Below are 27,718 nucleotides of genomic sequence, written 5' to 3'. Positions count from 1 at the left end.
ACAGATTGTCCCTCGGGGCCTCAGAAGGAATCCGCCCTCGGACAGCTTGCTCCAGGCCCTCTCCCTCCAGAATGGTGAAACGGTAAACTGCAGTGTGCCAGCCACGCCATCTGCGATACTCTGCCAGGCAGCCCAGCAAACCAACGCAGGGAGCTCGCGCCTGATGGAGTCTGTGAAATGACTGAACCCAGGGAGAGAGAAGGAAGACGCGCGGGGAGGGAAAAGAGTCTAAAATTCCATTTATTTCAAATGTGACTCAATCAAAGCTTCCACCTTTGACTTAATGTGCCTTTACAGCATTTTACATGTGTTACTTTATATGAATTTTATGGGTCCATCTCCATCTACGTCGTGTTCAATGTTTAAATCCATGTACACAGGGCAGGGAGCACCCAGTGCTCCACAGAATTCCCAACACTTCAGGGGCGCAGAGCCCTGTAAGAGTTCATCCCCACAAGATCAGGGAAGGCACCCTGCTCTTTCTGTCCTATTCCAACTGGGGCCTCTCCTCGTTCTGCTGATTCCCATGAACTCGCCTGGCTTGACTGGCTGCTCATGAGCATGTGGGCCATGCGGGCTGACTGTGTGCAGGGCTCCAGAAGGAGGAAGCGCTGTGGGCGGGGGCTCAGCCTCCCTTGGAACATCAGACGTGGCAGCCCCTGGGCACAGGGCATGGCGCCTAGCCAAAGGCAGGGGGCTCTGTGTAGCTGGCAGATGCTCCTGCCCTCCACCAGCTTTAATTGAGTCTTACTCAATTAGTAGCTACGCACTGGCTGCTTGTTATGGGCCAGTGCCTGGCCTAGCAGAACACAGGAAGATCAGGGTCTGCAGAGATACAGTATGATATCTGCCACTGTCATTTCTTTAAACCTACTGTGTGTGTGTGTGTGTCTCTCTCTCTCACACACACACACACACACACACACAATCTGAACGCTGCTGCAAGATGCCACCCAGCTTGGGGCCAGCACCCTGGAATCCCAAACGGCTGCCCTTGATCTTGACACTTAGGGGATGGTGGGATCTTTGAGAAGCCCTTGCCACACCAGCAATTAGTGCCTCTCCAGGCGGAAGCTGGATTACTGCCAAAGCTTCAGCTATAGAAGGATGGGAGAAAGGAACTCGAATGCTTTCATTATCGCTCTCTCGGCAGAGAAAAGCAAGCGAAGGCAGATGGCAGGAGAACGTCCTATTTCGGCATGACTTCTAACTGCTTGTACTTCTGTTTTAAACATCCAAGCGCGAGTCTTTGCTTTCACAAGTCTCTGTCTGAAAAGCAGAGACCTCGGAAAGCTGTGGTTATCTGCAAGTTAATGGAGTTTTAAAGTCTGTATTCAGAAGACAGGGTCTCGGGAACAATTTTCTACTTGGAATAGGCACTCTCTAAACTTAAAATTGAAAACTGTTTATTGAAACATAAACTTTGTCCAGAAATGTCTGTTTAAAAGATGAACGTGTGAGAGACTTGTATATCTGTTTGGGCCAAAGGTATAAGAAATGAAAAAAGTTATTTTCTAAATGATTATCATTCCAAGGTGGTCCATGATGCCCACGTATAACAAATTAAATGGTCTTGAGACATTTCAACCAAAGTGCAAAATCAGACATGGATGGGGCCAGCCAGAACAGAAGGAAAGGTGCCAGGAGCCCAGGCTTTTCCAAGTTCTCAAGTCCTGGGGAAAATTTTTCCTTTTGGGTTGCTTTAGAATTGGCTTGAAGCCATAGCTTCTGCAGCTTCTAAGGGTAATACGCCCCCCACTCTCCTGCCCCTCTTGAGAAGGAAAAGGTGGTTTTTAAGAGGTTTATGATCATAAGTCTAAACCATTCTCGATTTGGGGCAGGTGGAAAAAAATTCAGCTCTTAAAGAAAAGGAGTTGAGAAAGCTGGGTGGCCAGCTGACAGGAATCAGTGCTCCAACATCAGGAGCACGGAGTGGAGGGAGCCTGGTGGCAGAGGGGAGAGGGTGGTGGGAGCAGCTGCCATCTCCACCTGACCCCCAGGGGCCATGTCCCCACCTTCCTTTGATGGCAGCAGCTGGGGGGACCAGCCGAGGCACAGGGGAGCCAAGGAAGCCACCAGAGATGAAGAGGAAATCAGGAGACATTTGGAGGGAAATAAAGCATTGGGAGCACAGCACAGGAGCCCGAGGGTGGGCCTCAGGGGACGGACGTGTGGTGCATCCTTGGCCAAACTCAGAAATAGAACCACAGGATCAAAAGGTATTTTCAGAGTTGAAACTGGAAAGCCACATGTAAAAGAATGAAAACTGACCATTCTTTTTCACCATTCACCAAAATAAACTCAAAATGGATCAAAGACGTAAAGGTGAGACCTGAAACCATAAAGCTTCTAGAAGAAAACATAGGCAGTACACTCTTTGACATCAGTATTACAAGGATCTTTTCAGACACCATGTCTTCTCAGAGAAGGGAAACAATAGAAAGAATAAATAAATGGGACTTCATCAGACTAAAGAGCTTCTTCAAGGCAAAGGAAAACAGGATTGAAACAAAAAAACAACCCACTAACTGGGAAAAAATATTTGCAAGTCACACATCTGACAAAGGGTTAATATCCATAATATATAAAGAACTCACACAACTCAACAACAAAAAATCAAACAACCCAATCAAAAAATGGGCTGGAGACATGAACAGACATTTCTCTAAAGAAGATATACAGATGGCCAATAGGCACATGAAAAGATGTTCATCATCGCTGATCATCAGGGAAATGTAAATCAAAACTACACTAAGATATCACCTTACACCCATTAGAATGACAAAAATAACCAAAACAAATAGTAACAAATGTTGGAGAGGTTGTGGAGAAAAAGGAACCCTCATACGTTGTTGGTGGGAATGCAAACTGGTGCAGCCACGATGGAAAACAGTATGGAGATTTCTCAAAAAATTAAAAATAGAACTACCATACGACCCAGCTATCCCACTACTGGGTATCTATCCAAAGAGCTTGAAGTCAGCAATTCCAAAAGTCCCATCTACCCCTATGTTCATTGCAGCATTATTCACAATAGCCAAGACATGGAAGCAACCTAAGTGCCCACCAACTGATGAGTAGATAAAGAAGATATGATATATATATATACAATGGAATACTACTCAGCCGTAAAAAAGAACAAAATCGTCCCATTCGCAACAACATGGATGGACCCTGAGGGAATTATGTTAAGTGAAATAAGCCAGATAGAGAAGGACAATCTCTGTATGACTCCACTCATATGAGGAATTTAAACATGCAGACAGAGAGAACAGATTTGTGGCTACTGGGGGAAAGGTGGGATGGGGGGGTGGGTAAAAAGGTGAAGGGGTGCACCTACAACACGACTGACAAACAATAATGTACAACTGAAATTTCACAGGATTGAACCTATCATTAACTCAATAAAAATTAAATTTAAAAAAAAAAAGGTGTTTTCAGAGTTGAGGGTGGGTGGGAACAGGGCCTCCAGGGAAATGGGCTTCCAGGGAGAAACCGCCTGTCGGCTGGGGGTGTGGGGCCTGCCTCTGCGTGCCCCCTCCCTACCCCCCTCCCATGAGGATGAGCCCTCAGAACCAGGACAGTCCTTATCTCTATGCACGCTCCCGACCAAGACAATGGATTACATAAGCTCTTCTCTAAGGACCATGTTAGCACCCAAGAGGAAAAGCTGCTTAGTCTGAATCGTAATTTCTCAGCTCTGGTGGGTGCTGCCGGCTTGGACGGAGCCCCTGGCAGCCGTTCACGCCCCACCCCCCAGAGCTTGGGGCCCAAGGGAGAAACCTGGTGCCACTTTTGCTTGATGTGGTTCCCTCCCTCCGCGAAGTTCCTGTAAGCTTTGTCAGACAAACTGGGGACTTCCTCTAACACGTGAGTGGAGGTGGGGGGTTGTTTCTTCCAGCTACTCTGCGGCCCATAGAAATGCAGCAGAATCGGTATTTATCAACGGGAAGGTTTCCCGGGCGGAGGAGGATTCGCTGCGCTCGGTGGTCTGATGCCAGCGTCAGAGCACACGCGGTCCGATGAGTCCCTGGGGAAATCGGCCTCTTTTCGAGGCTCCTAACCGTCTCCCTGTGTCTACCCTGCCCTCCCCCCCGACACCTATTCTCTTTACAGTGGCCGGAGGGATCTGTTTTACACCTGACATGGACTCTGCTTTCCACAGCCTGGGCCCAGCCCTCCAGCCCTGCCCGCCCCCCACCACCGGCCTCCCCGTGGTCCCTCAAACCGCTGCGCATGCTCTTGCCTGTGTGGGGCCTGCTCTGGACATCCTCTATTCACCTCTCCAGAGCCACCCTGTGCCCTGCTCTGTGTCCTGGAGGAGGACCCATAGGACCAGATCAACAGGCCCCATTGCACTCTGCCTCTGGGTGGTGTCAGCAAACGAGGCCCCAGTAAGAAGTCAGAAGGAGGAAAGAAGAGAATGGACTGGGGTGTGGGTCCCCTGGCTGCCCCCCTACAGGCACATGTGGCTGGCTGTGTCCCTCTACTGAAGGTCCCCGCTCCTGATGGGTGGCCTACCCACGCTACAGACCCACCCACGCCTGTGTTCCTCTGCCTTCTGACTACTCACTTTCGCCGTGCCTCTCTCTCCTGCTGGGGCCTGGCTGATGCAGGCCTTCCTTCTAGCTGCTCCCTCGCCCAAAACGTTCTTCTGGTCATCTGGGTAGACAACTCCCTCATCCCTTGGGCCTGACCACAATATTTAACACAGCAACCCGCCCCACCTCTCGATCCCCCTTTCTCTGCTCCTCTGATCCTCAGAGCATCCTTCACCTTCTGACCCACCACACTGTTCCCTCGCTCATGTTACTGTTCACTGTCCCGCCACGAGAAGCCTGCCTTCTCCTGGGCAGGGACTTTGTCTCCTTTCTCCCCTGCTGCATCCCACACACCTAGTCCCGTGCCCGGCACAGAGCAGGGGACCAGCCAGCACTTGCTGAGTGTTGAAGGAATAAACACTCTGGCCCCAGTTTCACCTTCTATGTTTTGGGGAGGCAGCCGGGCATCTTCAGATTTTTCCACAACATATGTTGGGTTCTCTCCTGGAAGATTAGTAACCAATAATAATTGTATTAGTTTGCTAGGGCTGCATAGCACAAACTAGTGGCTTTCTTATTTCAATTTCGAATTTCTCAATTCAAATTTCAATAGAAATTTCTTCCCTCACAATTCTGGAGGCCAGAAGTCTGGGATGAAGGTGTCGCCAGGGCCATGCTCGCTCTGAAGGCGCAGGGAAGCACCTGCTCCAGGCATCTCTCCCAGCTTCCGGGAGTCCTAGGCTTTTGCAGCACACCTTCAGAATTCTCATGGTGTTCTCTTTGGGCGCATGTCTGCATGTGTCCCCTTTTTATCAGGCCATCAGTCATGCTGGGTTAGCGGTCCACTCCACTCCAGGATGACCTCATCTTAACTAATTACATCCACAATGACCCTGTCTCCAAATCAGGCCATGTTCTGAGGTGATGGGGGTGAGAACATCAACATATGAATGTCGTGGGGACACAATTCAGCCCATAACAGTAATTAACATTGAGTACCAGCTCTATGTGAAGCCCTGTGCATTACTGCACAATTCTCAGGATCACACCTGTTGAAGTATCGATCAGTCATTATCCCCACTTTTCCTAAGACAAAATGGGGGCTCAGAAAGGTTAAGTAACTGGCCTGAGGTCACCCAGCTAGTCAGCGCAGGGCCAGGAGACCACAGAGCCCACACAGTCCACCATTCTGCCTCATTGCCTCTTCCACTTCCTCAGGCTCTGACTCCACTGGCTGTGTGTCCTGGGCAAGTCACTTCTCTGGGACTTACCTCAACTGTAAAAGACTGTGGAATAAATCCTCTGAAATCGTGCTGTCTGCCAGGACACCCCCACAGTCCCACAGCCTAACTTACAATGGCGGTCAGTGGACCCCACCAGTGGAGGAAGGACAGTCCACGGCCACCGAGAGCACAGCCCTTGCCGGGCACTGCTCACATCACAAAATGTGTCCTCATTCGTTCAACCCTCACCCCGTCCCTATGAGACGGCAGTGGTCTCCTTATTACAGCAATGGGGAAATCGAGTCACAGGGCTGTTGAGTAATTTACCCATGGCCACCCGGCTCAAAGGGGACGGAGCTGGGATCAGAATCCAGGCCGTGCAGCTCAGCTGTCCAGGCTCTGAGCCGAGATTCTCAACAAGCCCCACCTCGCAGACAACAGTCAAGGACACCACTGGGCCGCCAAGTTTTGAAGAAGGATAGTGTGAATTCAGAGGGCCGAGGACCTGCGTACTTTTCCGTATATATGTTACACTTTAATAAAAAATTTACTGAAATGACAAATAAGGAAAGGGAAAATAATTCTGACATAAAGTTATGCTAACAAAAGCAGGATGAAAATGAGTATATGGAATAGGATTCTTGCTGTGAGAGAATAAAACAGAGCAAAGACAAAGGGAGCTTTGGCCAAACTTCCCTGAGTAGCACAATCGGGGAATTTCTTCTTCGTTTCTTTCTACTTTTCTGAATGTTACAAATTTACCCTAATGAGCTCATGTTGATTTCTTATAACAACAAAAAAAATACTTTACCAAAAAACAAACTCTGTAATTTTCCCATCATTTTCATGCCATGCCGACTCTGCCTTTCTGTTGATCAATGTAAAACAACTAATCACGACGGGATGGGGTCTGCACCTTGAGACAAGAATTTCGTGAAATCTCCAGATGGTGAAACATTGACATATTTTCCCTCTGACAAGAAACACTGCAGCGGAAGGGGAAGGAGACAACGTCGGTCCCCCGCATGTTTTATGGCATCCATTTTTAAAAGCGTCTTGTTAGCAGACCCCATTAAGAGTGACATAAAGCGCTCTGTTGAAAATGGGTCAGAAAAGCCACTGGAAGCCTCTGTGGGTTTGCACCGGTATCCATCCTGTTAGTACAAAGCAGTGAGCAAGAGCGGAAAGAAATGAGCCCATCCCTCAAGGTCAGGGAACGCTACTCTGACCCAACCCTCTTCTCTTTCCTTTGGAAAAGAACCCCATCGTGTACTTTGTGCCCAAAATGTGAGGCACAGACCGCACACCCACAAGGTAGAAGAGACATGAACATCCCATCAAGAGAGAAACTGAAGCTCAGAGAGGTTGAGAGCATTGTCCAACATCACACAGCCAACAAGTTCCAGAGCCAAGATTCAAATCCAGTTTGGTCTGATTCCAAAACTGTGCAATTTCTGCTAGATTCTGAAGTCCCCTAACTCCCCCGCCCCAAATGTTTATTTCGCATATTGGAGGTCGAGAAGGAGGGATGAGCTCCATGTCTTCTTTTGGACATTTTTGCTTATTGTTAAAGTCACGCTGTCTATCACACCGATCAACTGGAACGTCCTTTCTCCTTTGCTTTGTCTTGTAAACTCCTACATGGGGTTTGGGGTGGGAAGATGACAGCTAGTGGTTCTGAAACGGTTTGAAAGTCATGTCAACAGACATTAGGCTCATGGGGACTCTGATCTGCACTCCCGGGGGATGCGGCCCCCCGCACAGGGTGCTCATCACATCGCATCATTTGTGACTAGGGGAGAGTTCAAAGGAGGGACCCAGCTGTTAAAAGGAAGACACAGGGAAGTAAAATATAAATAAGAATAGGCTCCAGATGGGTGAAACATCAGTGACGGACTTCACGATAAACTCCTAAAATTCAGACAGCCGCCCAGTGACGGAGGGCAGGCTCCTTTAAAGGCGAGCCCGTTTGTTGCCTGTGCATCTGTGTGTCACCCCACTGCCGCCCCCCACCTCGCCTGTGCTGTTGACCCCCCTGCGATGTTCTCAGGAATGACGCTCAGTTTACTCACAGAGAAGACGGCAGCCAAGATCTCGATGCCGCCCGTGCTCAGGGTGATGTACGGGATGTTTTCCGGAGGGATCCCAGCTTTGCCAAAGATACTGTTGGTGTAGAACCAGATCTATAGTGCAGGAAAGGAAGAGGAGGAGGAGGGTCAGGAAAAGGCATCCGGTTCCTAAATTAACTTCAGCTACAAGGTGGTCTCTGAGAGTCGCTGCGAAATCCGGGGTCGCAAGGTGGAGCTGTGTGGCGTGGCCCACTACTTGTTTTCTCCCTTCTCCCACATTTTCCCGTTCTTCATTACTAATAAAACTCCTACAGTACTGGGAGTGACGTGTGCTCTGCAAAATGTGGCAATGAAATACAAACAGAAGTGGTGGTGGGGCTTCCACAAAGTCTCCTTAAAACGAGCTCTTCATCAAGAAGGTGTGATCTCATTTTTCCACCCTTTCTGCTGTCTGCTGTCAGGATGGTGAATGTGATGGCTGGAGCTTCAGCAGCTCTCTTGGATCACTAGGTGACCACAAGACAGCACTGCTGCTGACACCCATGGTAACTCTGTGAGAATTAGAAAAGGTCCCTGCTCCACAAGACACTTTGTCATCCACTGGAAAACTGCCATAATAAATCTACAATGGATACAATGTGCATGATGCTCTTGAGAGTTGTGCAATGCACAACCTGCGTGATATACAGAGAGCACCTGCTGTAGGATGGAAGCCACCTGCTCAGAAGCTGGAGCAGGCAGTTAGAAGAAGCCTGTATTCTTACTCACTAGAGTGATTCTTTAATTTATTATCCAAACCTGGGCACTTTCAAGAGTGTTAATAATTATTCCAGGACAACAGGACTAAACAGGGACTGCCCTGGACCAAGCAGGAAGTGTGGCCCTGGGGCTGCTCTGCCAGCCTCCCAGTTCCCCTCACGGGAGAGAGAAAACTATTTTCATTTAGGTCACTGTTGAAATCCCTGCCACATGAGGCCAAACCTGACCCTAACAGCCACTCGCAGGGCATCACCATCACGGCTGTGGAGTCCGGAGCCCCGGCTCCATCCAGGTCTGGCTGCAGGGCCTCCGTTCACCCCGCCTGCTGGGATTCCTTGTCCTCTGGTGTCGGGACCTGGGTAAGAACTGCCACTGCTCATTATTTACTTAAAGTCTTGGATCAATAGGCTGGACACAAATCACTTGTTTTCTTGCAATCCCAGCCATTTCCTCAGAAAGCAAGAGCTTGCTGAATGATAGGAAAGCATGCTGTTCTTATATATGCAGTCTGACGGGAGACCCACTGCCTCGAAGGGCCTCGGAAGCATCATAAACGGGTCATTATTACGCGGAAACGTCCGAGCTCGCGGCTCGTGCCCCGTCGGGCTGACTGTGGCTGGGAGCCCTCTTCCCACGTGGCTCTTACTGCCTTTCAGGAGAAAGCTCTTGTGTCTACAAATTTGTCTTGTCACCAGCATTTGTCAGCAAAGTTTGTCCTGCACTGGGGGAGAAGATCTAATCTACGACCTCCTTGGATCTACAGATGATTTATTTTGTAGGGAGGCGAGTAATTCTTTGTAAAGTGATGGGCGTCCTACAGACTCCAGCGCAACGGCTGCTGGGACAGCTCCGAGCCCGCGCGCACCGACGCGGCTGTTGGCAAACACGGGTTTTACCGTCCACACACAGCAAAGGCCCTCCTGTCCTGCTTCTGCCTCTCACCTGAGTGAGCTGAGAAAATAGAATCTTAGACTCCATCTTTGCTGTCGCATCCAGAGAGTAAAGCAGTGGCTTCTGATAAATTCATTGATTCCTACAGCTCTCAGGGCTGTGACAGAAGCTAAAATTATTCCAAAAAGCCTCAGTCTGAACTCAATTTGTTTATATATGTATATATAATAATATATATTATATATATAATATATATATTATTTTTTGCTTATGTATTATTTAATATAATATATAATTATTTAATATAATATATAATTATTTAATATAATATATATTATATATAATATGTTTATTATATATAATATATAAATATATATAATTATTTAATATAATATATATATATTTTGCTTATATATATTGTTTATATATACATATATATATATATATTTTTTTTTGCTTGAGGAAGATTTGCCCTGAGCTAACATCTGTGCCAATCTTCCTCTATTTTGTATGTGGGATGCCACCACAGCATGGCTGATGAGTGGAGGAGGTCCACAGCTGGGATCAGAACCCCCGGACCTGGGCCGCCCAAGTGGAGCGCACTTAACCACTAGGCCATCGGGCCAGCCCCATAATCTGCCCCCTTTTGAAGGTAATTGTGGTCCCCAGCACATCTTCAGGGATGGATCAGAGGAGCTTAAACGCCTTTCTTAATCTTCACCTCAATTCATTGATTCCAATAGCCCAGGGTCTCTGCGGGCCCTTTCCATGGCCCAGGCTGCCTGGCCGCCACCTGTGCACATGTGACCCTGACGTCTGTGTTATGCCCAGCCTCGGTGCGGAGCCCCACGCCCTGACCTGCTCATGTTCCAGAGGCTTCACAGCCTCTGCTCCTCCCCTGGAAGCTGCACTCCGGCTTCAAACGTGGTGCTCCCTCCCGGTTCCTCGCATCCCCTCCACCCCATCTTCCTCCCTGCTTCCAATTCTCTCCATAGCAATGCTGCCTTGGGCGCACCTGAAGGGTTTAAAGGTTAGTGAAGAGTCATCGAGCCTAAAATTACACGCTCCTCAGGGACAGTTATGAAAGCAGCTCTGCAGTCATCTCACACTTAAAAGCATTTACCCAGCCGTGGGCAGAAATTGGCCCTTCAGACCCTCTCCCCGAGTCCAGAGCTTGCAGGGAGGACCTGCTGGGCTGGCCCTGTCCCCAGGGGGAAGGCCTGTCCATCACACAAACTGCCAGTCTCATTCTCTTGCCTCTGTGAAGCCATTTCCGAATCCCGGCATCATCGTATAGAGCAGGAAGGCAACCGCCTCGGCCTCTGCTCCTGCTGAGGTTTATTAGATGCGGCAGTTTGAGGGCGGCAGACAGGCGAAGCACCAGGAAATCTGGAGTGTGTCCCGCGGGGCCCCGGCCACGGAGCGCACTCTGCGTTGACCTTGTCCGAGACACAACGGGGCTCTCGACCGTCTCCTCCCCCGGAGGCGGAGGATGGAGAGGAAGGAGCAGCAGTTCTGGAGGGCTGCCCACCCGACCCCACCCCACCCCCAGCACTGCCTCTTGTGAGCTGGGGGCCCTGTGACTTCTCGGCTTTGAGCATCCGTTCTCTGAAAGAAAGTGAGACTACTCGGTCTCTCAGGGTTGTTGTAAAAATTTTTCAAATGATGAGGTAAAACATCCTTTATACAGTTGGTGCATAATGAACGGTGAGTGTCATTCTAGAAGATTTCCCTCTCTCTGCGGAGACGTGGATGCTCCTCGGTAAAGAACACGGACAGTCGCGCACAAGCCGGGGAGGAAGCGCGTCTGCATGTCTGCATTAGCTTCTCAGCGGCCGGCTCCTCCTTCTAGGGGGGCCTTGAGGGACCTGCAGCGGGCAGCTGGGAGGGGGGCAAGGGAGAGGGTTTGGGCCTTCTCCACTCCCCACCTCTAACGCCCTGAAGCCCTCGTTCTCAGCTCACCACACAGCGCTTTGGAGACAAAGCATAAAGTGCATAACCGTTTTCCACCCTCAGCAGCTTGTGAAGGTGCCACTGCTGGAGGGTCAGCGAGACCACATGCAGCCGGTAATGCCCCAGCGGTGGGGACCTGGCTGTCGGCCTCCTGGGCCTGGCTCTTCCTGCTGCCGCACAGGCTGGGCTGTGGCTGTGAGCCCAGCACACCGACCTGAGATTCCTCTTCTCTCCGTCACTCCACCTCGCCTCCCATACATGCCCATGGCCTTGACTGCACGGCCTTCGACTGAGAAATGCCTTCCAAGCTCTCTCTGGCTGAGCTTCAGGAGCAGCACAACACTTGATCTCCCTTTGCCCAGAACCAGGTGACAGGGACAGAGAGTATGACTTGGCACCCACTTGCAGGATGTGGTCAGCAGCACAGTGGTTCCCCCAAAGACGTCCACGGCCTCACCCCAGGAACGCAGGAAAGCGTTACATTACATGGCAGCGGGGACTCTGGAGATGTGGGCAAGTCAAGGGTCTTGAGATGGGCAGGTATCCTGGGTTACCCAGGTGAGCTAGAAATGTAATCACAGGGGTCCTTATAGGAGGCAGGTAGGAGGGTCAGGGGTCAGAGGTCAGAGAGAGAAGATGCAAGGATGGAAGCGGAGGTCAGAGGGAGAGGGGGAGTTGTAAACACAGAGGTGGTGCCCACAAACGGATGGTGGGGCACAGGCCCTATTCTGAAGTATAGAAGACAGGAGAGCTTGTCATTTATTAAGCACTGTGTCCCAGGAAATGTGCCCACGCTTCCTCCACTGTCAGGCGGGGACCTGCTTTCCCTTCACTTCCTGTTGCCATTTGGGGAACACGCCTCTCTCTCAGCCCAAGGGACAAGGGACCACATAAGGGATAAGGGACAAGGCCTTCGGAAGGAGGAGCTTTGTGTGCTCACTGGCGCCCCTGCTGGGCTCTCTGTGCACCTGCCTCCCGCAGGAAGCTCGTGGCCCCTCTGCTCTCTCCATGCAGGGAGGGACCTGCCCGGGGCGGGTGGGCCTCGGGTGCCTTCCTTTTGTTGCTGCTGGGTCTGGGTCAGTGCCTCAAATCTGGGAGTGCAGAATTAACCACAATTTCTGAAGTCACATCCTCTAATCCAGGCCCACTCAGCATATAGCTGACATTTTTCTCTCCGTCTATCTGATTCCTGTGTCCATCTCTAACCTGCTCTGAATTTCAGAGGAGAGGAAAGGGAGCTCACATATCGTACCTCCCCAGACCCATCACCTACATGACCTAATTTCATCCTCACCACAGCCCAGTGAGGTCGATATCGTTGCCCCCATTTAACAGACGAGGAAACGGAGGCTGGGCCAGGTGAGGGCTGGGATGTCAGCTCAGGTCACTCCAGTCCTTTCTGCTGCCTCTGGGGGAGAGGGCATCCGATTTCCCTCCTAAGATGGAATGAGGCGGGTGTTAAATCAGGTGGAGTCACTCTGGGAGGTGGAGGGAGCAGAGGGCATCAGGGGAAAGGAAAATGATGGACCCCTGAAGAAGAGCAAGACCTTCTCCCCTGAGGGAGGGGCCCCACGCTTCTGACAGCGCCTCAAAGCCTGCACCCTGGTCCTCGGCGGAGCGGCCTCATCCAACACCCCAAGCACACGTCACCCCTCATTCTCATCAGGCCTCGCTTCGACCCGACAACGGAGGTGCAGGGTGAGCTGACTCTCCCTGCCTTGCTCAGCGGGACCAGTGGAGGCCTCGATTCAGCGGCATGCCCCCCCCAAACCAGGACCCACAAACCACTCGGGGGCCCTCTCCAGGGCTAGCCGGGCTTGTGACTCAGCCCCTAACGTGGCTGATTTCCCAGGTCAGGCAACTTCAAATCTAAAGTCCCCTCTTTGTGAGCTGCTATTGTTTGGAAAGGTGGGAGGCTGTGAGAGGACAGAACAGGTGGTCTCCTGGCTGTCACCACCAGTGGCGAAGACCTGGACTCGGGCCTCAGCCTCCCGGCCTCGCCTCACATCCTGAAAGTGAGCATGAAGAGCTGGATGGCGGATCCAGGGTGCCCGACTCTTGGTGCTCCATGAAGGGCTCCCTTCTCTGCCCCTTGCTCTTTGATGTCATGAAAATCCAGAAAGATAGAAAGTAAGCCCGCAAATGTTGAGTGAGAAAATCCCAGCTTTTAACAACTTTTCTAGGCGTGCTGGATTCCTCGGTCTTTCTCCTCCTCTCATAGGTAAGAACACAGCCACACCCTGCGCAGCCCTTCCCCTCTGTACCCCACTTCTTGCCTCCTTTGAGTCATGTCCCCATTTTACGTCTTAGTGATTGAGGTCAGAGGGTTAAGTGCCAGAGGGTTACATGGATGGGAGGTTGGAGGACGTGGGCTGGACCCCAGGCCGCCTTGTGGTCCCAGGGCAGCCTTCTTTCTACAAGATGATAGCTAAGATTATCCAGCACCACCTATGTGGCTGGCGCTGTGCTGAGAGCTTTAGACGCATCCTTTCATCCATCCTCACCACCATCATATGAGGTGGGTACCGCCTCACTGCTGGGGAAACTGAGGCACGGAGCCATTATGGCAACTTGCCCCGTAACTCGCAAGTTCAATGCTGGGAGTTGAACACACACAGCTGACTCCAGGACTTGTGCTCCGGACCACGACTCTAGGGTGGCCACACGGACGGTCTCCATTCAGCATCCTCTCCATCCGTGAGGACACAGCAGGTTCCTTCAGTGAGATGTCTTGGTTATTAGGGAAACAGAACATTTTTAGTTCTTCATTTGAGTTAGGAAGTGATTTGGGGAGGAACTTCAAAACAAAAGCTATCTATAATGCTTCCGAACTTGCGATTAGAAGTTTTGTGCAAAACACGATTTGGGCTGCAGAATTCCTAACAATGGTTTGACAGATGAGATGGATCTTCATGCAGTTCCAGGCCAGCAAAGGGGGAAGGTGTCATGTTCCGCCACAAGCCTGTCTAAGGTTTTCTTGTCTCCCCCCAACCCTTCCGTTCAACTGTCTATGGAGTGGTCTGCTAGGCGCTGGGGTTCAGTGGGAACAATACGCACGTCCTCATCCTCATAGCCCAGGTCTAGCAGGGAAGGGAGGCATCATGCGACAACTAGTAAAGGACTCGAGGGACACACCAGCGACCCAGGGACGCTGTGATGCTGGTGCACCCAGCACGTGGACAAAAACTGGCAGCAGACAAACGCTGCCAGTTACCATCTGTGAACTAGTCCATGCACATAGCTTCACATAGTCCAGCTGTGCAAACTGAGTATTATTATCATCCCCATTTTTCATAACAGGAGACTGAGGCCCAGAGAAGTCAGCATGATTGGCTTCCTCTGTTCAGAAGGAAAGAATCCAGGGGAAGGAAGGGCAGTCTGAAGTCAATAAGTACCACCATAATTCCAGAAGATTCAGGAAGGTTCAAGAAAACTGTGTTTCCCTGTACAGGCTTTGACAATTGGTACTGATCCAATTATCAACCCCAGGACTGGTAGAAACAGCGCTTCCCTACCCGCTTGTTCTTCTCACTTCCTACTCCTTCTTTCCTCAAACGTCCAGGGGCCTGCCATGTGTCCTGCACGGCTCTGGGAGCCACAGACACAGGGCCATGAGATGGGGCCCGCATTCCTGAGGATGGTCAGTGAGGGGAGCAGCATCCGGGGTGTGGGAGCCGCTGTGGCCCAGGGAAGGGACGGACTCTGCGATGAACAGGCTCCTGCTCGCGGGCGAGAGATTGAACGTTCGCGTGAAAGCCCTGCTTTCATGCAGAGGACAAAGTGCTCAAGAGGAAGGCAGCTGGGTCGATCAGTCATTTTAAGTGACAGGTCTAATTTTAGAGAAGGGAATTTGAAAGCTATTGTCAGAAGAGGAAAAAAACAATCCAACACTGAAAATGAATTTAGAAACAACCAAATATTGTTAAATCTAACTTAAGTTGATTTCTAAAGTATGTGAAAACCACTCATTGACGCTTCAGCCAAAACTCACGGAGCAATATGTGATGTGTATTTAATACAGTGATTCTCAACCCAGGGCAAGCTGGCATGCCTAGAGACGCTTTTTGCTGTCACAACTGGCGGGGTGGGCTATGTCATCTAGTGGGGGGAGGCCAGGGATGCTGCAAAACATCCTACAGTGCACAGGACGGCCCCCAGGACAGAGAAGTTTCCAGCCCCAAATGAGCATGATGCTGAGCCTGAAAAACACTGGTTTGGGACAAGGCACCTGAGTCTTAGAGATGGGCTGGCCAAGCCCAGCAGGGCACCTGGTGCCAGGGGGTGTGGGTCTGACAGCACAGGCACCGCTTGCTCTGACCTTGAGGAAGTCCTTGGCCCTCAGAAGCCTCAGTTTCTTCATCTAGAAAATGGGGACAGCACCACCTACCCTGCAGGACATTTGGGGCCAGAAGAAGGTGGTGCATGGCGAGATGCCTAGCAAATTTACAACTGTCTCAAACTATAGGCCATGTACTCCAAAATAATTTCTGGTAAAACCAAGGCCATAAAGCAAGTTTTAAAGCTTTTCACCTGTGTCAGACAGCTCTCTTGCGTGGTCTCATGAATTATTTGGATTAAAAGGCGGTGGTGCAGAGGCAGAGCCTGGACTGAACCACAGGACAGCTGCACTGTGATGCTGGCATTTGCCACAACCAGTGTTTGTCCCTTCCTATGTAAAACAGAAAACATAAGACGTGTCCCATTGGCTCGCTAGGGATAGCCAGGGGATACAGCCCAGTGACACACATGGGGATGCTCTGAGCGGGTGTTGGGGAACCTCCCAGCTTGGGGCTTAAGCATCCAGACCTCCTGGCCAAATGGCTGGGGCTCAAATCCCTTTTCCACCATTCCTAGCTGTGTGACCTTGGGCAAGTCTCTCAAGGTCTCTGTGCCTAGCCATGGTGCCTGATTCATAGGGCTGCCATGGGGACAGATCCTGGCTCAAGCTAAGCCCTAAATAAGTGTGTGCTTGATTATTATTATTACAGCTGAGGAGACGGAGCTGGCTGAGGGAAAGTGACTGGCCCAGGTTTATCACTGAACATCTGCGGTCACGGCAAGACAGGAAGCCAGGCCTCCAGATCTTGTTCCAGAGCCTATTGCTCTGTGTCAAGTTAAGCACGCCAAGCTGGAAGTACTACTCCTTTAAGTACTCTTGACTTAAAGATTAAAAATAATCCTCAACAAACTAAGAATAGAAAGAAATTACCTCAACATAATAAAGGCCACACAAGATAAGCCCACAGCCAACATCATACTCAACGGGGAAAAACTAAAAGCTTTTCCTGTAAGATCAGGAACAGGGGAAAGCTATTCCACGTTCATGAATTGGAAGACTTGATATTGTTAGAAGGTCCGTACTATCCACAGCAATCTACGGATTCAAGGCTATCCCGATCAAAGTCCCAGTGGCCTATTTTACAGACATGGAAAACAAATCCTACAATTCATATGGAACCACAAAAGACAATGCATGGCCAAAATAATCTTGAGAAAGAACAAAACTGGAGGCATCACACTTCCTGATTTCAAAATATATCACAAAACTCCAGTAATTAAAACAGCATGGTACTCACATAAAGACAGACATCTAGACCAATGGACCAGAACAGAGAGCCCAGAAATAAACCCAGGCATGTATGGTCAACAGATCTTCAACAAGGGGGCCAAGAATACTCAGTGGGGAAGGGACTGTCTCTTTGACAAATGGCTGGGAAAACTGGATATCCACATACAAAACAATGAAACTGGACTCTTTTCTTCACTCAAAATGGATTAAAGACTTAAGCATAAGACCCGGAACTATAGGGCCTGGCCCAGTGGTACAGTGGGTTAAGACTGCACATTCCCTTTCAGTGGCCCAGGGTTCGCCGGTTCAGATCCCGGGTGCGGACATGGCACCGCTTGGCAGGCCATGCTGTGGTAGGCGTCCCACATATAAAGTAGAGGAAGATGGGCACGGATGTTAGCTCAGGGCCAGTCTTCCTTAGCGAAAAGAGGAGGATTGGCAGTGGATGTTAGCTCAGGGTAATCTTCCTCAAAAAAATAAAAGACCTGGAACTATAAAACTCCTAGAAGAAAATATAGGGGGAGAGCTTCATGACGCTGGTCTTGGCAATGATTTTTTGGATATAGCACTAAAAGCAAAAATACACAAGTGGGACTACATCAAACTACAAAGCTTCTGCACAGCGAAGGAAATAACCAACAGAGCGCAGAGGCAACCTACAGAACGGAGAAAACATTTAGCAAACCACGTATCTGATAAGGGGTTAACATACAAGGAACTCCTTCATCTCAATAGCAAACAACAACAAAACAAAATCTCCACATAACCCCACTAAAAAATGGGCAAAGGACCTGAATAGACATTTCTCCAGAGGAGACATACAAACAATCAACAGGTAAGTGAAAAGCTGCTCAGAATCACTCATCATCAGAGAAATGCAAATCAAAACCACCACACGATATCACCTCGCACCTGTTAGGATGGCTGTTATTAAAAAAATTTAAAAAAGGTAAGTGTTGGTGAGGACGTAGAGAAATGGGAACCCTTGCACACTGTTGGTGGGAATGCAAACTGGTGCAGCCACTAGGCAAAACAGTGTGGAGGGTCCTCAAGAAACGAAAAATAGAAATACCATATGACCCAGCAACTCCACTTCTGGGTATTTATCCAAAAGAGTTGAAAGCAGGATGTTGAACAGATATCCGCACTCCCACGTTCACTGCAGCACTATTCACAACAGCCAAGACGTGGAAGGAACCTAAGCGTTCGTCGACGGATGAATGGATAAAGAAAATGTGATACATACATACCAAGGAATATTATTCAGCCTTAAAAAGACAGAAATCCTGCAAGACGTGACAAACATGGATGAACCTGCAGGACAGTGTGCTAAGCAAAGTGAGCCAGTCACAGAAGGACGAACACTGCATGACTCCACTTAGGTGAGGAATCTAAAATGGTCCAACTCAGAGAAGCAGAGAGGAGAATGGTGGCTGCCAGGGGCTGGGAGAGGAGAAGGAATTGCTGCTAATCAACAGGCGTAAAGTTTCAGTTCTGTAAGACGAACGGCTCCTGAGCTCTGCTGTGCAGCGTCGTACCTATAGTCAACACTACTGCATCGTGCACTTAAACATTTGTTAAAAGGGTGGCTCTCACATTAGATGTTCTCACAACAATAGAGCAAAGAGAGCGATAAAAAGCACTTGACACGAGGAGGCAGAACACTGAAGCTGCAGTCTCACCGTGGCCGGCTCTGGGGGCAGACGAGATGCTTTTTTTCCACCATAACACTTATGCATCCGGGCTTACGGACACGCCCTGGTGGAAGTTATAAAGTTATACAGGGTATGCAGATGGGAAAATTATGTCTCAGCGGAGGAGCACATTCTGTTTAGAAATGTCATGGTTCTCAATCTAAATGCCTCACTAAATACAGATTCCATATGTGGCTTCTACGACTCCAAGTGTGGGCTTGGAGAAGCGCATACTTCTCTCTCTGCTCTCTCAGAACAGGGAGGGTGGCTTCCAGATGGTCCAGCACGACCTGGCTCCTGTAAAGGGGAGGAAACAGCAGGACTTGCCTGAGGCCACGATGTTGACCCAGGGGCCTCCTCACTCTTTTTTTGTTTTGTTTTTGAGGAAGATTAGCCCTGAGCTAACTGCTGCCAATCCTCCTCTTTTTGCTGAGGAAGACTGGCCCTGAGCTCACATCCGTGCCCATCTTCCTCTACTTTATACGTGGGACGCCTACCACAGCATGGCTTTCGTCAAGTGGTGCCACGTTGGCACCTGGGATCCAAACCGGTGAACCCCGGGCCGCCGAGAAGCAGAATGTGCCAACTTAACCGCTGCACCACCGGGCTGGCCCTGCCTCCTGACTCTTTGGCCTTCAAACAGACCAAGGGACAGGCAAAAACAAGGAGCAAGATGAGCTCATTCCATCCCAAGGTCTCTGGAAACAGGACCAAAAGTTGTTGGAACGAGGCAGAACACCTGGTGTACCCTTCCGCGCTGTCATCCTTCTCTGTCAGATGGAAATGCTCTCTTTGACATCACCTCCCCCACACCCCCAGACCGCCCACTGAAGGTTCATGCTCGTTCAGCGTAAATAGACACAGGGGTTCAGTGTGTCTGGGACTCTTCAGAGGTCCCCTCTCCCTCCCTCTGGGCCCAGCTACACTTCTCCTGAGCTACGTAAGTGACCTCAGAAGGCGTTTGGATGCTTCAGTGTGAAAATGTCCTCTACGCACCCCTGCCAAGTGGCTGGCCAGCAGCTTGCACACCTTCATGAATGGGGAACTTACCACCCCTGGAGGCAACCCACTGTTTTCCAGAACCAACAATAACGATGATGATAACGATCCCAGGCCCGCCTCCCTGTTCCTCCAATCTCTGGATTCTCCCTTCTGGAGCCCTCGAGAGAGAACAGGAGCTGCACCCGTCTAGGGTTTGGGGGACCTCATGGGCGACCTACCCCGACTTCCCTGCCCACATCAGCTCAGGCCCCGAGAAACTTTTTCTTTAAAGCTTTAAGAATTTCTCAAGCCAAAAGTCATGCACTGAAGCCAGCCCAGCCAAGAGTACTTTTATTTAAATCATCTCACTTACAACTTCCTAATAGCCATTTTATGAAGAAATGTGACAGTTAAGTATTTCTGGGGGTAGGTAATTCTAACGACAGGCAGCATGGATTAAGGGATGTGCTGGCAGCTGCACTGAACACTGGCCTGGATTGTTCCTTTCGGTGTCATCCCACTGCACAGACGAGGAGATGAGGGCCAGAGTGTGTGGGTGCCCAGTGGCACAGAGCCGGTGGGGGTGGCGGAGCTGGGATAGGGACCTGGGCATCCAGGTGCTGAACCCACCCCCCAACCCCCCGTCAGGTTCCTCCCCTGCGAGGGGCGCTCACCGCATTGAGACCGCAGAGCTGGTAGCAGGCCATGGTGATGACCACGGTGCCGACCTGCCAGCGGACGAAGGGACTCGTGAGCAGCTCCAGCACGGACACCAGGCGGACATTCCTCTGCACGCGCCTCTCCGCCAGGACCTCCTCCAGCTCTCGGGAGACGTCCTCCTTGCCCAGGAATGTCCGGAAGGCTGCCAACGGAGACAAGCGTGGACTTTCAGCAGGGATCAGGATGTGTCTGAGGCTGGGCCCCGCAGGGACGGTCCCTCCACCCAGACACACACCTTGTCAGGGATGGAGCTGGCAGGGGCCTTTGAGACCAGGGACGCTTGTTTAAAAATAGGAAAACAGGGGCCCAGAGAGATGCAATGACTTGCCCAAGGTCACCTAGTTGGCTAGGATAAGAGTGAGGAGAGAGCCATGGTCTCCAGCTTGCCCCACAGCAAAGCAGAGCATGCCTAGGGTTCAAATCCCACCTCTACCACCGGGTGGATGAACAGGCCCCCCCCACCCCCATATTCGTCTTCTGGAATCATTCCTGCCTCATGCGGCTGCTGTAGTCACTGGATCATATAATACACACTAAACCCTGGCTCCGAGCTTTGCACACAGGAGGTGCTCTTTCGATGAGTACTTCGTGAGCACCTCCTGTTTGCCTGGCCCTGTGCGCTCATCCTCGTTGGAGGTGTCCACTCAGCGGTCAGATCGCCACTCGGCCAGGATGCCCGGGAGCCAACTCTGTCATCGGTAGGAGCATTGAACTGAATGAGCCCCAGGGCCCTTTCCACGTGCCTCTCTGAAATACAGAAACCTCGCAGGAAATATTCCCAGAGCTCATCTTCCCAGGGCTCAAACTCACCCTGTGACTTACGCCTTTTCCGGGCCGAACACTGCAAATGTCCTGCCTCAGTGCACCTGCGCCTTTTACCAAGCCCTTAACTGTGTAAACCTCCGCGGACACAGGCGCGAAGGCCCGCGGACTGATTCGACCCCCGAGATCATAATCGTCAGACGGCGGGAGACCCTTTAGAGTGTGGATTAAGTTATGCAGCGCTCTGCTATTCACCCTCCAACAGAGAAACGTGGCTGCTGTGACGGGACCTGCGGACAGTCCATTCCCGACACAGTGGGCGTCATCCCTAAAAACACCGCACCACAGGACGTGTGAAATTGCTCTTTTTAAGTAGCAAAAAAAAAAAAAAAAGAAAAGAAAAGAAAAAAGAAAAAGCCATTAAACTTGCTCCAGATTCTCCAAGAAGCAAGGCCACGAAGGCTCTGGGTGTTATTTCCTGTGGTATACTGAAAACTGCTTCAAATGTCTCTTTTGTAAGCTATGATTTAATACTTTTCCTAGCATTTGTTAAGGATAAATGGGAGAAGTAGCTGAACGAGTAACATTTCCACATCATGCACTAAATCAAAGCATTTCTAATACTTTCTCAAAATTCAAAATGCAACATTCATGTGACAAAGTAATCCTAGAGTTTTAGGGCAGGAAAACATTTCTCTCTCCTCCCTGACATACATGCCTTCCATATGAAATAAGGAGAACTTTATAACCTGCTTTTTTTAGTACCCTTTTTACCTTGGCTGCCAGGAAGCTCTCAGCCAAATTAAATGCTCAGCTCTCAACAGAGTTTCCTAGAACAAAAATCTCTCTTCCTTCTCTTAAAAGTTGTGATCTCTTTCTTTTTTAAAAGCATCAATTTAATTTCCTGTTATATGTGTTCATAAAAATAGTTTGTCTCTACTTGCCCCACCCCCCTTCTTATAAGGGTCCTGTGACTGGATGAGGACGCGTACCTTGCATGACTAGCATGGCAGACACAGAGATGCCCCACTCAGGTCCCCTTCAGGAAAGGACTCACTGCTTGGCTATGAGCAGTGTAGACAGCTGGCAGCCTCCAGCTCTCAGTTTCGTGGGCATCCACCTCAACTTGGAAGGCCAGGTGATGCTGTTCTCATAGTGGCTCCCAGCCCACGAGTGCACACGGTGGTGGGACAGGGCCCAGGCGTCTCCGCCCAGTGGGTGCTCCTGTGATGCACGGGCACTGGGCCTGCAGACACTTTGCCACATGGCGCTGAGGTCTGACCCTCCCCTGCCTGGTCCCACTTCTGCCCCCTTCCTCCTCGGGTGTTACTCCCCAGCAGAATTGCTGTCCCCGACCCTTCTCAGCACCTGCTTCCTGGAGAAGCCGACCTGCAACAGCTAATCCCTTGACAGGGTGAAACAATCGATCGCCTTAGCTCCGTTTTCAGTTTTTGAAGCGCCGGGCTGCTTCCGGGCACATTACCTTGCCCTGAGCGGTTGCAATAGCCCCAGCCGCTCTCCTGGGTCCCGTCTCCCCACGCCCTGCAGAGCACCTCCACACACCTGTTCTCCATGCTGTGGGCTCCACCACACGCCTTCATTTCATTTTTCACCATTTCATTTTTTATTTTAAGATTGGCACCTGAGCTAACAATTGTTGCCAATCTTTTTTTTTTTTTCTGCTTTATCTCCCCAAATCTCTCCATTACATAGTTGTATATCTTAGTTGTAGGTCCTTCTAGTTGTGGCAGGTTCACTGTTTCATTTTTAAAGATTTTATTTTTTCCTTTTTCTCCCCAAAGCCCCCCAGTACATAGTTGTATATTCTTTGTTGTGGGTCCTTCTAGTTGTGGCATGTGGGACACTGCCTCAGCGTGGTTTAATGAGCACTGCCATGTCCGCGCCCAGGATTCGAACCAACGAAACACTGGGCCGCCTGCAGCAGAGTGCGCGAACTTAACCACTCGACCACGGGGCCAGCCCCATCACTGTTTCATTTTTAAAAGGCCGCCGGGCTCTCCGCCGTGCACAAGGTGAAGCCCAGCCTCCGCACCCGACCCATGCTCCCCTTCAGCTCCCCCTCCTGCCCCTTCCGTCTGTGCATGCCTCTCTCTTGGATGTGCAAACTGCTCGTCCCTCCTGCACACACTGTGCTTTCTCGGCTCTCTGCATTTGGCCATGCTGTTCCCTCTGCCGAGAACGTTCTTCCCACCTTCCCTCCCTAGCCAGCTCTCCTCCTCCCTCCCCGATGCTGGGCTTCCCTGGGTTCTCGGTCCCCTGAGTCCCCTCGCAGCACTTTCTCCCTGCACTGTCGTTGGCACCCCCTCTGTCCACTCGCGGTGAGCACCTGAGGGCCACCTCCCGGGGCCGGAGGACAGGCGCCAGGTTAGTGCCTGCTGATCGGGGCCGAGCCCACCCAGCTGGCCAAGCCGCGCCCCGCCGTGCGGCAGGTACTGACAGCTCGGTGGACAGCTCCGTGTGGCGGGGCGCCCCGTGCCTCGGAGGATGGTCAGCAGCCTCCCCGGCCTCGGCCCCCCAGATGCCTGAAGCACCCCCTCAGCTGTGACAACCAGCAGCGTCTCCAGCATTATCTACGACAGCCAAGACCTGGAAGCAACACGAGTGTCCAGGACGGACAAGCGGATAAAGGAAACGTGTCTCTGTGCAAGGCAGTGTCACTCAGCCACCAACAGAAGGAAGTCCTGCCTCTTGAGACAACATGGCTGGACCCGGAGGGCGTTCAGCTGAGGGAAGGAAGTCAGACAGAGACCCATACTGTATGATCCTGCTCATATGTGGAACCTAAAAAAACCCAAACCCACCCCAAACCGAACTGGTACATACAGAAAACAGATGAGTGGTCGCCGGAAGCAGGGGGTGGCGCTGGGCAAAGGGGCAAAGGGGGCCAAAACGTACAACGTCCAGCTATAAAACACATAAGTCCTGGGACATCATGTACAGGCTGGTGACGACAGTTAACAACACTGTAGCGTGTATCTGAAAGCTGCTAAGAGAGTGGCTCTCAAGAGTTCTCATCATGAGAAAAAAAATTGTAATTCTGTGTGGTGATGGATGTTAATTAGACTTATGGCGGTGAGGGGGTGTTTCAGGCTGACAGAAGTCAAGACAGAAAGTCACCTCACACACCCTCACCCTCAGGAGAAACAAGACACATGGGTATGTTTGCTCCTTTCCTCTTTCTGGAATATTCTTTTGACTTTCTGCACCTGGCTACCCTACTTGTTCTTTGAGTCTAAGCTCAGACACACCTCTTCCAGGAAGCCTTCCCTGATTCTTTCTTGGCCAGAAGTCATAAGAGGAGCAGGCCAAGGAAGGCCTGGAGTGCCTGCGGACGTTGAAGGCCCTGCCGCAGGTCTCGTCTCATCCCCAAGCCCCACTGTGATTCTGCCTTCCTGATCTCTAGTGCCATGTGCTCCTCTGGGGCCCCAGGTCCAGTCTCACTTCAGGCCTCAGCGTCGCCCCACTGGGCTCCCTGCCCTAGTCTCCACCTCCCAGGTGACCATTCTCCTGCACTCAGGCCTTTGCTGTCCCGCCCCTGCCAGCAGGACCCGGCCCAAAATTCGGTCTGCCTCGCAGAGCCCTCTGCCCACCACCCCTGCTTCGCCGGAGCCTGCTTCTCCCCGCCTGTCCTGCTGCTGCCGCAGAGGACGCCCCCCAAGACGTGCCTCTGTGCCTTGCACATGCTGTTCCTTCTGCCCACAATGCTCCGCCACTTCGTGTGGCCTGTGGAACATTCTTCCCTCAGGGCCCGCTCGGCAGCCACGCCTTCCGGAAGCCTCCCCAGGCCTGGTCATGGCTGAGCGCCCTCTCATTCCGGCACTTTCACTCCCGGCTGTGACGACCGTCCACACACCTGCCGAGACTCCTCCTAGGGACGCCCGCCGAGCAGGGGCTACTGAAGGGATGCAAGATGCAGAGGGAAGGCCATGGAGCCAGAGCAGCCTGGGCTTCACACCCACGCCTGCCTCTCCTGTGTGACCCCAGGCAGGTTACTGCATGTCTCTGAGCTGCACTTCCATGAAACGGAAATCAAAAACCTCCCTCTGGGGCTGTTTCGGGGAATAAAAACAAGGTATGTAAAGTGCTTGGTACGTAAGCGGTGTTCAACAAACAAGGATTATTATTACTGCTGTTGTCTTATTTCTTCTCTGTAGAGCCTGACACCGAGGGTGTATGCAACTGACGCGTTCTGCATAAACAGTAAAAATGGAGACTCTGGGGTGACGGGGAAGGAGGAGCATGTTGCAAACACTGAAGTGGGGGCTGTGCCTGCGCGGACAGACCCGGAGAGAGACGACTGAGTGTCAACAGAATTAAACCAGTGGAGGGACCAGTGTCCCAGTGGCCTCCCCGGCTGTTCTGAGTGCAGCAAGGTTGACAAGCGACAGGCTCCCTGTGGTCCTCAGCCACCCTTGCCCCCCAGCAGAACAGCAGTGACAAACCGATGCAGCTGGGGGCACCGGCACACGGGCTGCGAGGGGATGGGCACGTGCTCACGTGCCTCCCGCGGGGCCTGCACAGGCTGCATCCTGGGCCAGGGCCCCTCCCGGCTGCAGGCCCCCCAGATGTCCCCGATCCCAGGAGGAGCTCTCCTGATCCAGACGGCCCCCGGGCACCTGGCGGGGCACAGGAAGGGGTGGGCTGCTTCCTGCCGGCCTCCTGTGGGTCATCTCAATGCCCTCTTTGCTCTGGAGGCCACAGGGCTGCTGCCAAGTGGAAAGGCGGCTTCGAATCCTCCTCTGCCTCTGTCTCTGCCTCGGGGCTGGCCTGAGGCCTGGCCTCCACTGCAGTCCTGGGTGGTTGGGGGGAATTGGTTTGGCCCTGCTGGTTGGCTGACAACTGAATTTCAGGTATTCCAGGCTGATGGTCAATTCCAGCAAGTTCCAGGGGACACACAGCCCTTGGGGAGAAGGCACAGGCCTTTCAAAGGGACAGCCTCAGGGCTGGTTGACAAATCACAGGCCCCTTCTGAGCCCATTCTCAGCACAGCATTTACTGAGCTCTACTATGCTCCAGGCACTGTGCTCAGGGTCGGGGGCCAGAGGACAAAAACTGCAGACCCTGTGTGGTGTCCCCATCACACAGCCACATCACATTTCCTAAAGTGCATTTTGAGGCATTCCAATCCCAGGGGAGGCTCCATGGAAATAAGATTCTTTGGTCAAAGAAGTTTAGTATCGGTGCACGCTCTGTCTCTTTACATTAGAACAGTAAAGGTTCTGATAAGTCCTGCAGCAAAGACACTTGTTTCATTCTGTTTTGCTCCATCTTTCCTAAATGTATTCACTGGAACACCTACTGACAACCTGCACGAGTCCATCAGGACATGTCACTGGAACTGCGTGTGGTATGTGAGCGAATCCAGGAGAGGTGATTCCATGGAGGGCATGGAGCACAGAGTGGAGGCAAATATCACTGGGTTACTGGCCACCCTTGTCCTTTAGGAGGCCCCTTGGTAGGCAGAATAACGGCCTCCCACATAAGGCCACGTTCTAAGCCCCAGAGCCTGGGGATGTGTGGCTTACATGGCCAAAGGGCCCCTGCGGCTGTGGCTCGGTTAAGGACCCTGAGATGGGGACATGATCCTGGATTCTCTGGGTGGGCCCCGTGTAACCACAGGGTCCTTATAAGAGGGAGGCAGGAGGTCCGGGTCGGAGAAGACGTGAGGATGGGAACAGAGGCTGCAGGCGCCTCTGGGAGCTGGAGAAGCAGGAAGAGTTCTCCCCTGGAGCCGCCAGAAAAACACAGCCCTGCGGCACCTTGGTTTCGCCCAGGGAGACCCGTTTTGGAGCTCTGCCTTCTGGGACTGTAAGATAGTTAGTCTGTGTTGTTTTAAGCCACTAGGTTTGTGGTAATTTGTTAGAACAGCCACAGGAAACTCATACAGAGCCACTGAAATCAGACAGCTGTTGGTTTAATGCCCCCTCGCTTTCCGTATGACGGGGGAAGAGCATCTGATCTCGCAGGCCATAGGGTCTCACCTGTAAGGTGGGGCTGAGGTCACCTGTGTCTCCAGGTTGTCATGACAGCCACCTGGGCCCAGGCATGCAGAGCACCAGCCCCGAGCCTGGATCCCCGTGGATGCAACGCTCATACTGTCCTCTTTCAGGGATAAGTAACCCGCTGGGAGACTAGCAGCCATGAGTGAAACCAGCATCATGCAAAACCTAAGGGCAAATGTGGGGCGTGTCTGCCCAGCGCTGCCCGAGGGCTGGCAGTGAGGGTGGAAGGGATGGGGTGGAAAACTCAGACTGGGCAGCCCCAAGCCTCGTGTTTGAGCTCACAGCGCTAGGGGCAGGCTGGTGGGGCTGGAGCCCCTGCTACGTCGGGTCCTGGCTGTGTGACTATGGACGAGTGGCTCAGCCTCTCTGTGTCCCTGTCCTCACCTCTAGCAGCGATGACACTAATGCCTGCCTCACAGGTTGCATGAGGGCCAGGTAGTGAGCATACACCTGGAGAGGTGTGGGGCCGGCAAAGTGCTGAGCAGGTGTGTGTGTCAGCTGGGGAGCCTGCCGGGGTGGCACCTGGCTGCCAG

General features: G+C 51.6%; 1 protein-coding gene across 2 annotated transcripts in view; it reads right to left on the bottom strand.

Moving 5' to 3' along the window:
- Nucleotides 1-27,718, bottom strand: part of SLC2A9 (solute carrier family 2 member 9) — a 224,152-nt gene that overhangs the window by 61,798 nt on the left and 134,636 nt on the right. For both annotated transcript variants that reach the window (XM_046655690.1, XM_046655689.1), the window contains 2 exons: nt 20,355-20,542; nt 7,837-7,947 (listed from right to left, as the gene is read on the bottom strand). In XM_046655690.1, the coding sequence (XP_046511646.1) occupies nt 7,837-7,947; nt 20,355-20,542 (299 nt within the window). The remainder of the gene's footprint in view (nt 1-7,836; nt 7,948-20,354; nt 20,543-27,718) is intronic.

Source organism: Equus quagga, chromosome 3 (genome assembly GCF_021613505.1).
Source record: "Equus quagga isolate Etosha38 chromosome 3, UCLA_HA_Equagga_1.0, whole genome shotgun sequence".
In the NCBI taxonomy this organism is placed as follows: domain Eukaryota; kingdom Metazoa; phylum Chordata; class Mammalia; order Perissodactyla; family Equidae; genus Equus; species Equus quagga.
Note: the sequence above shows the minus strand (reverse complement) of the source record. Positions and strands in the feature narration are given on the sequence as shown.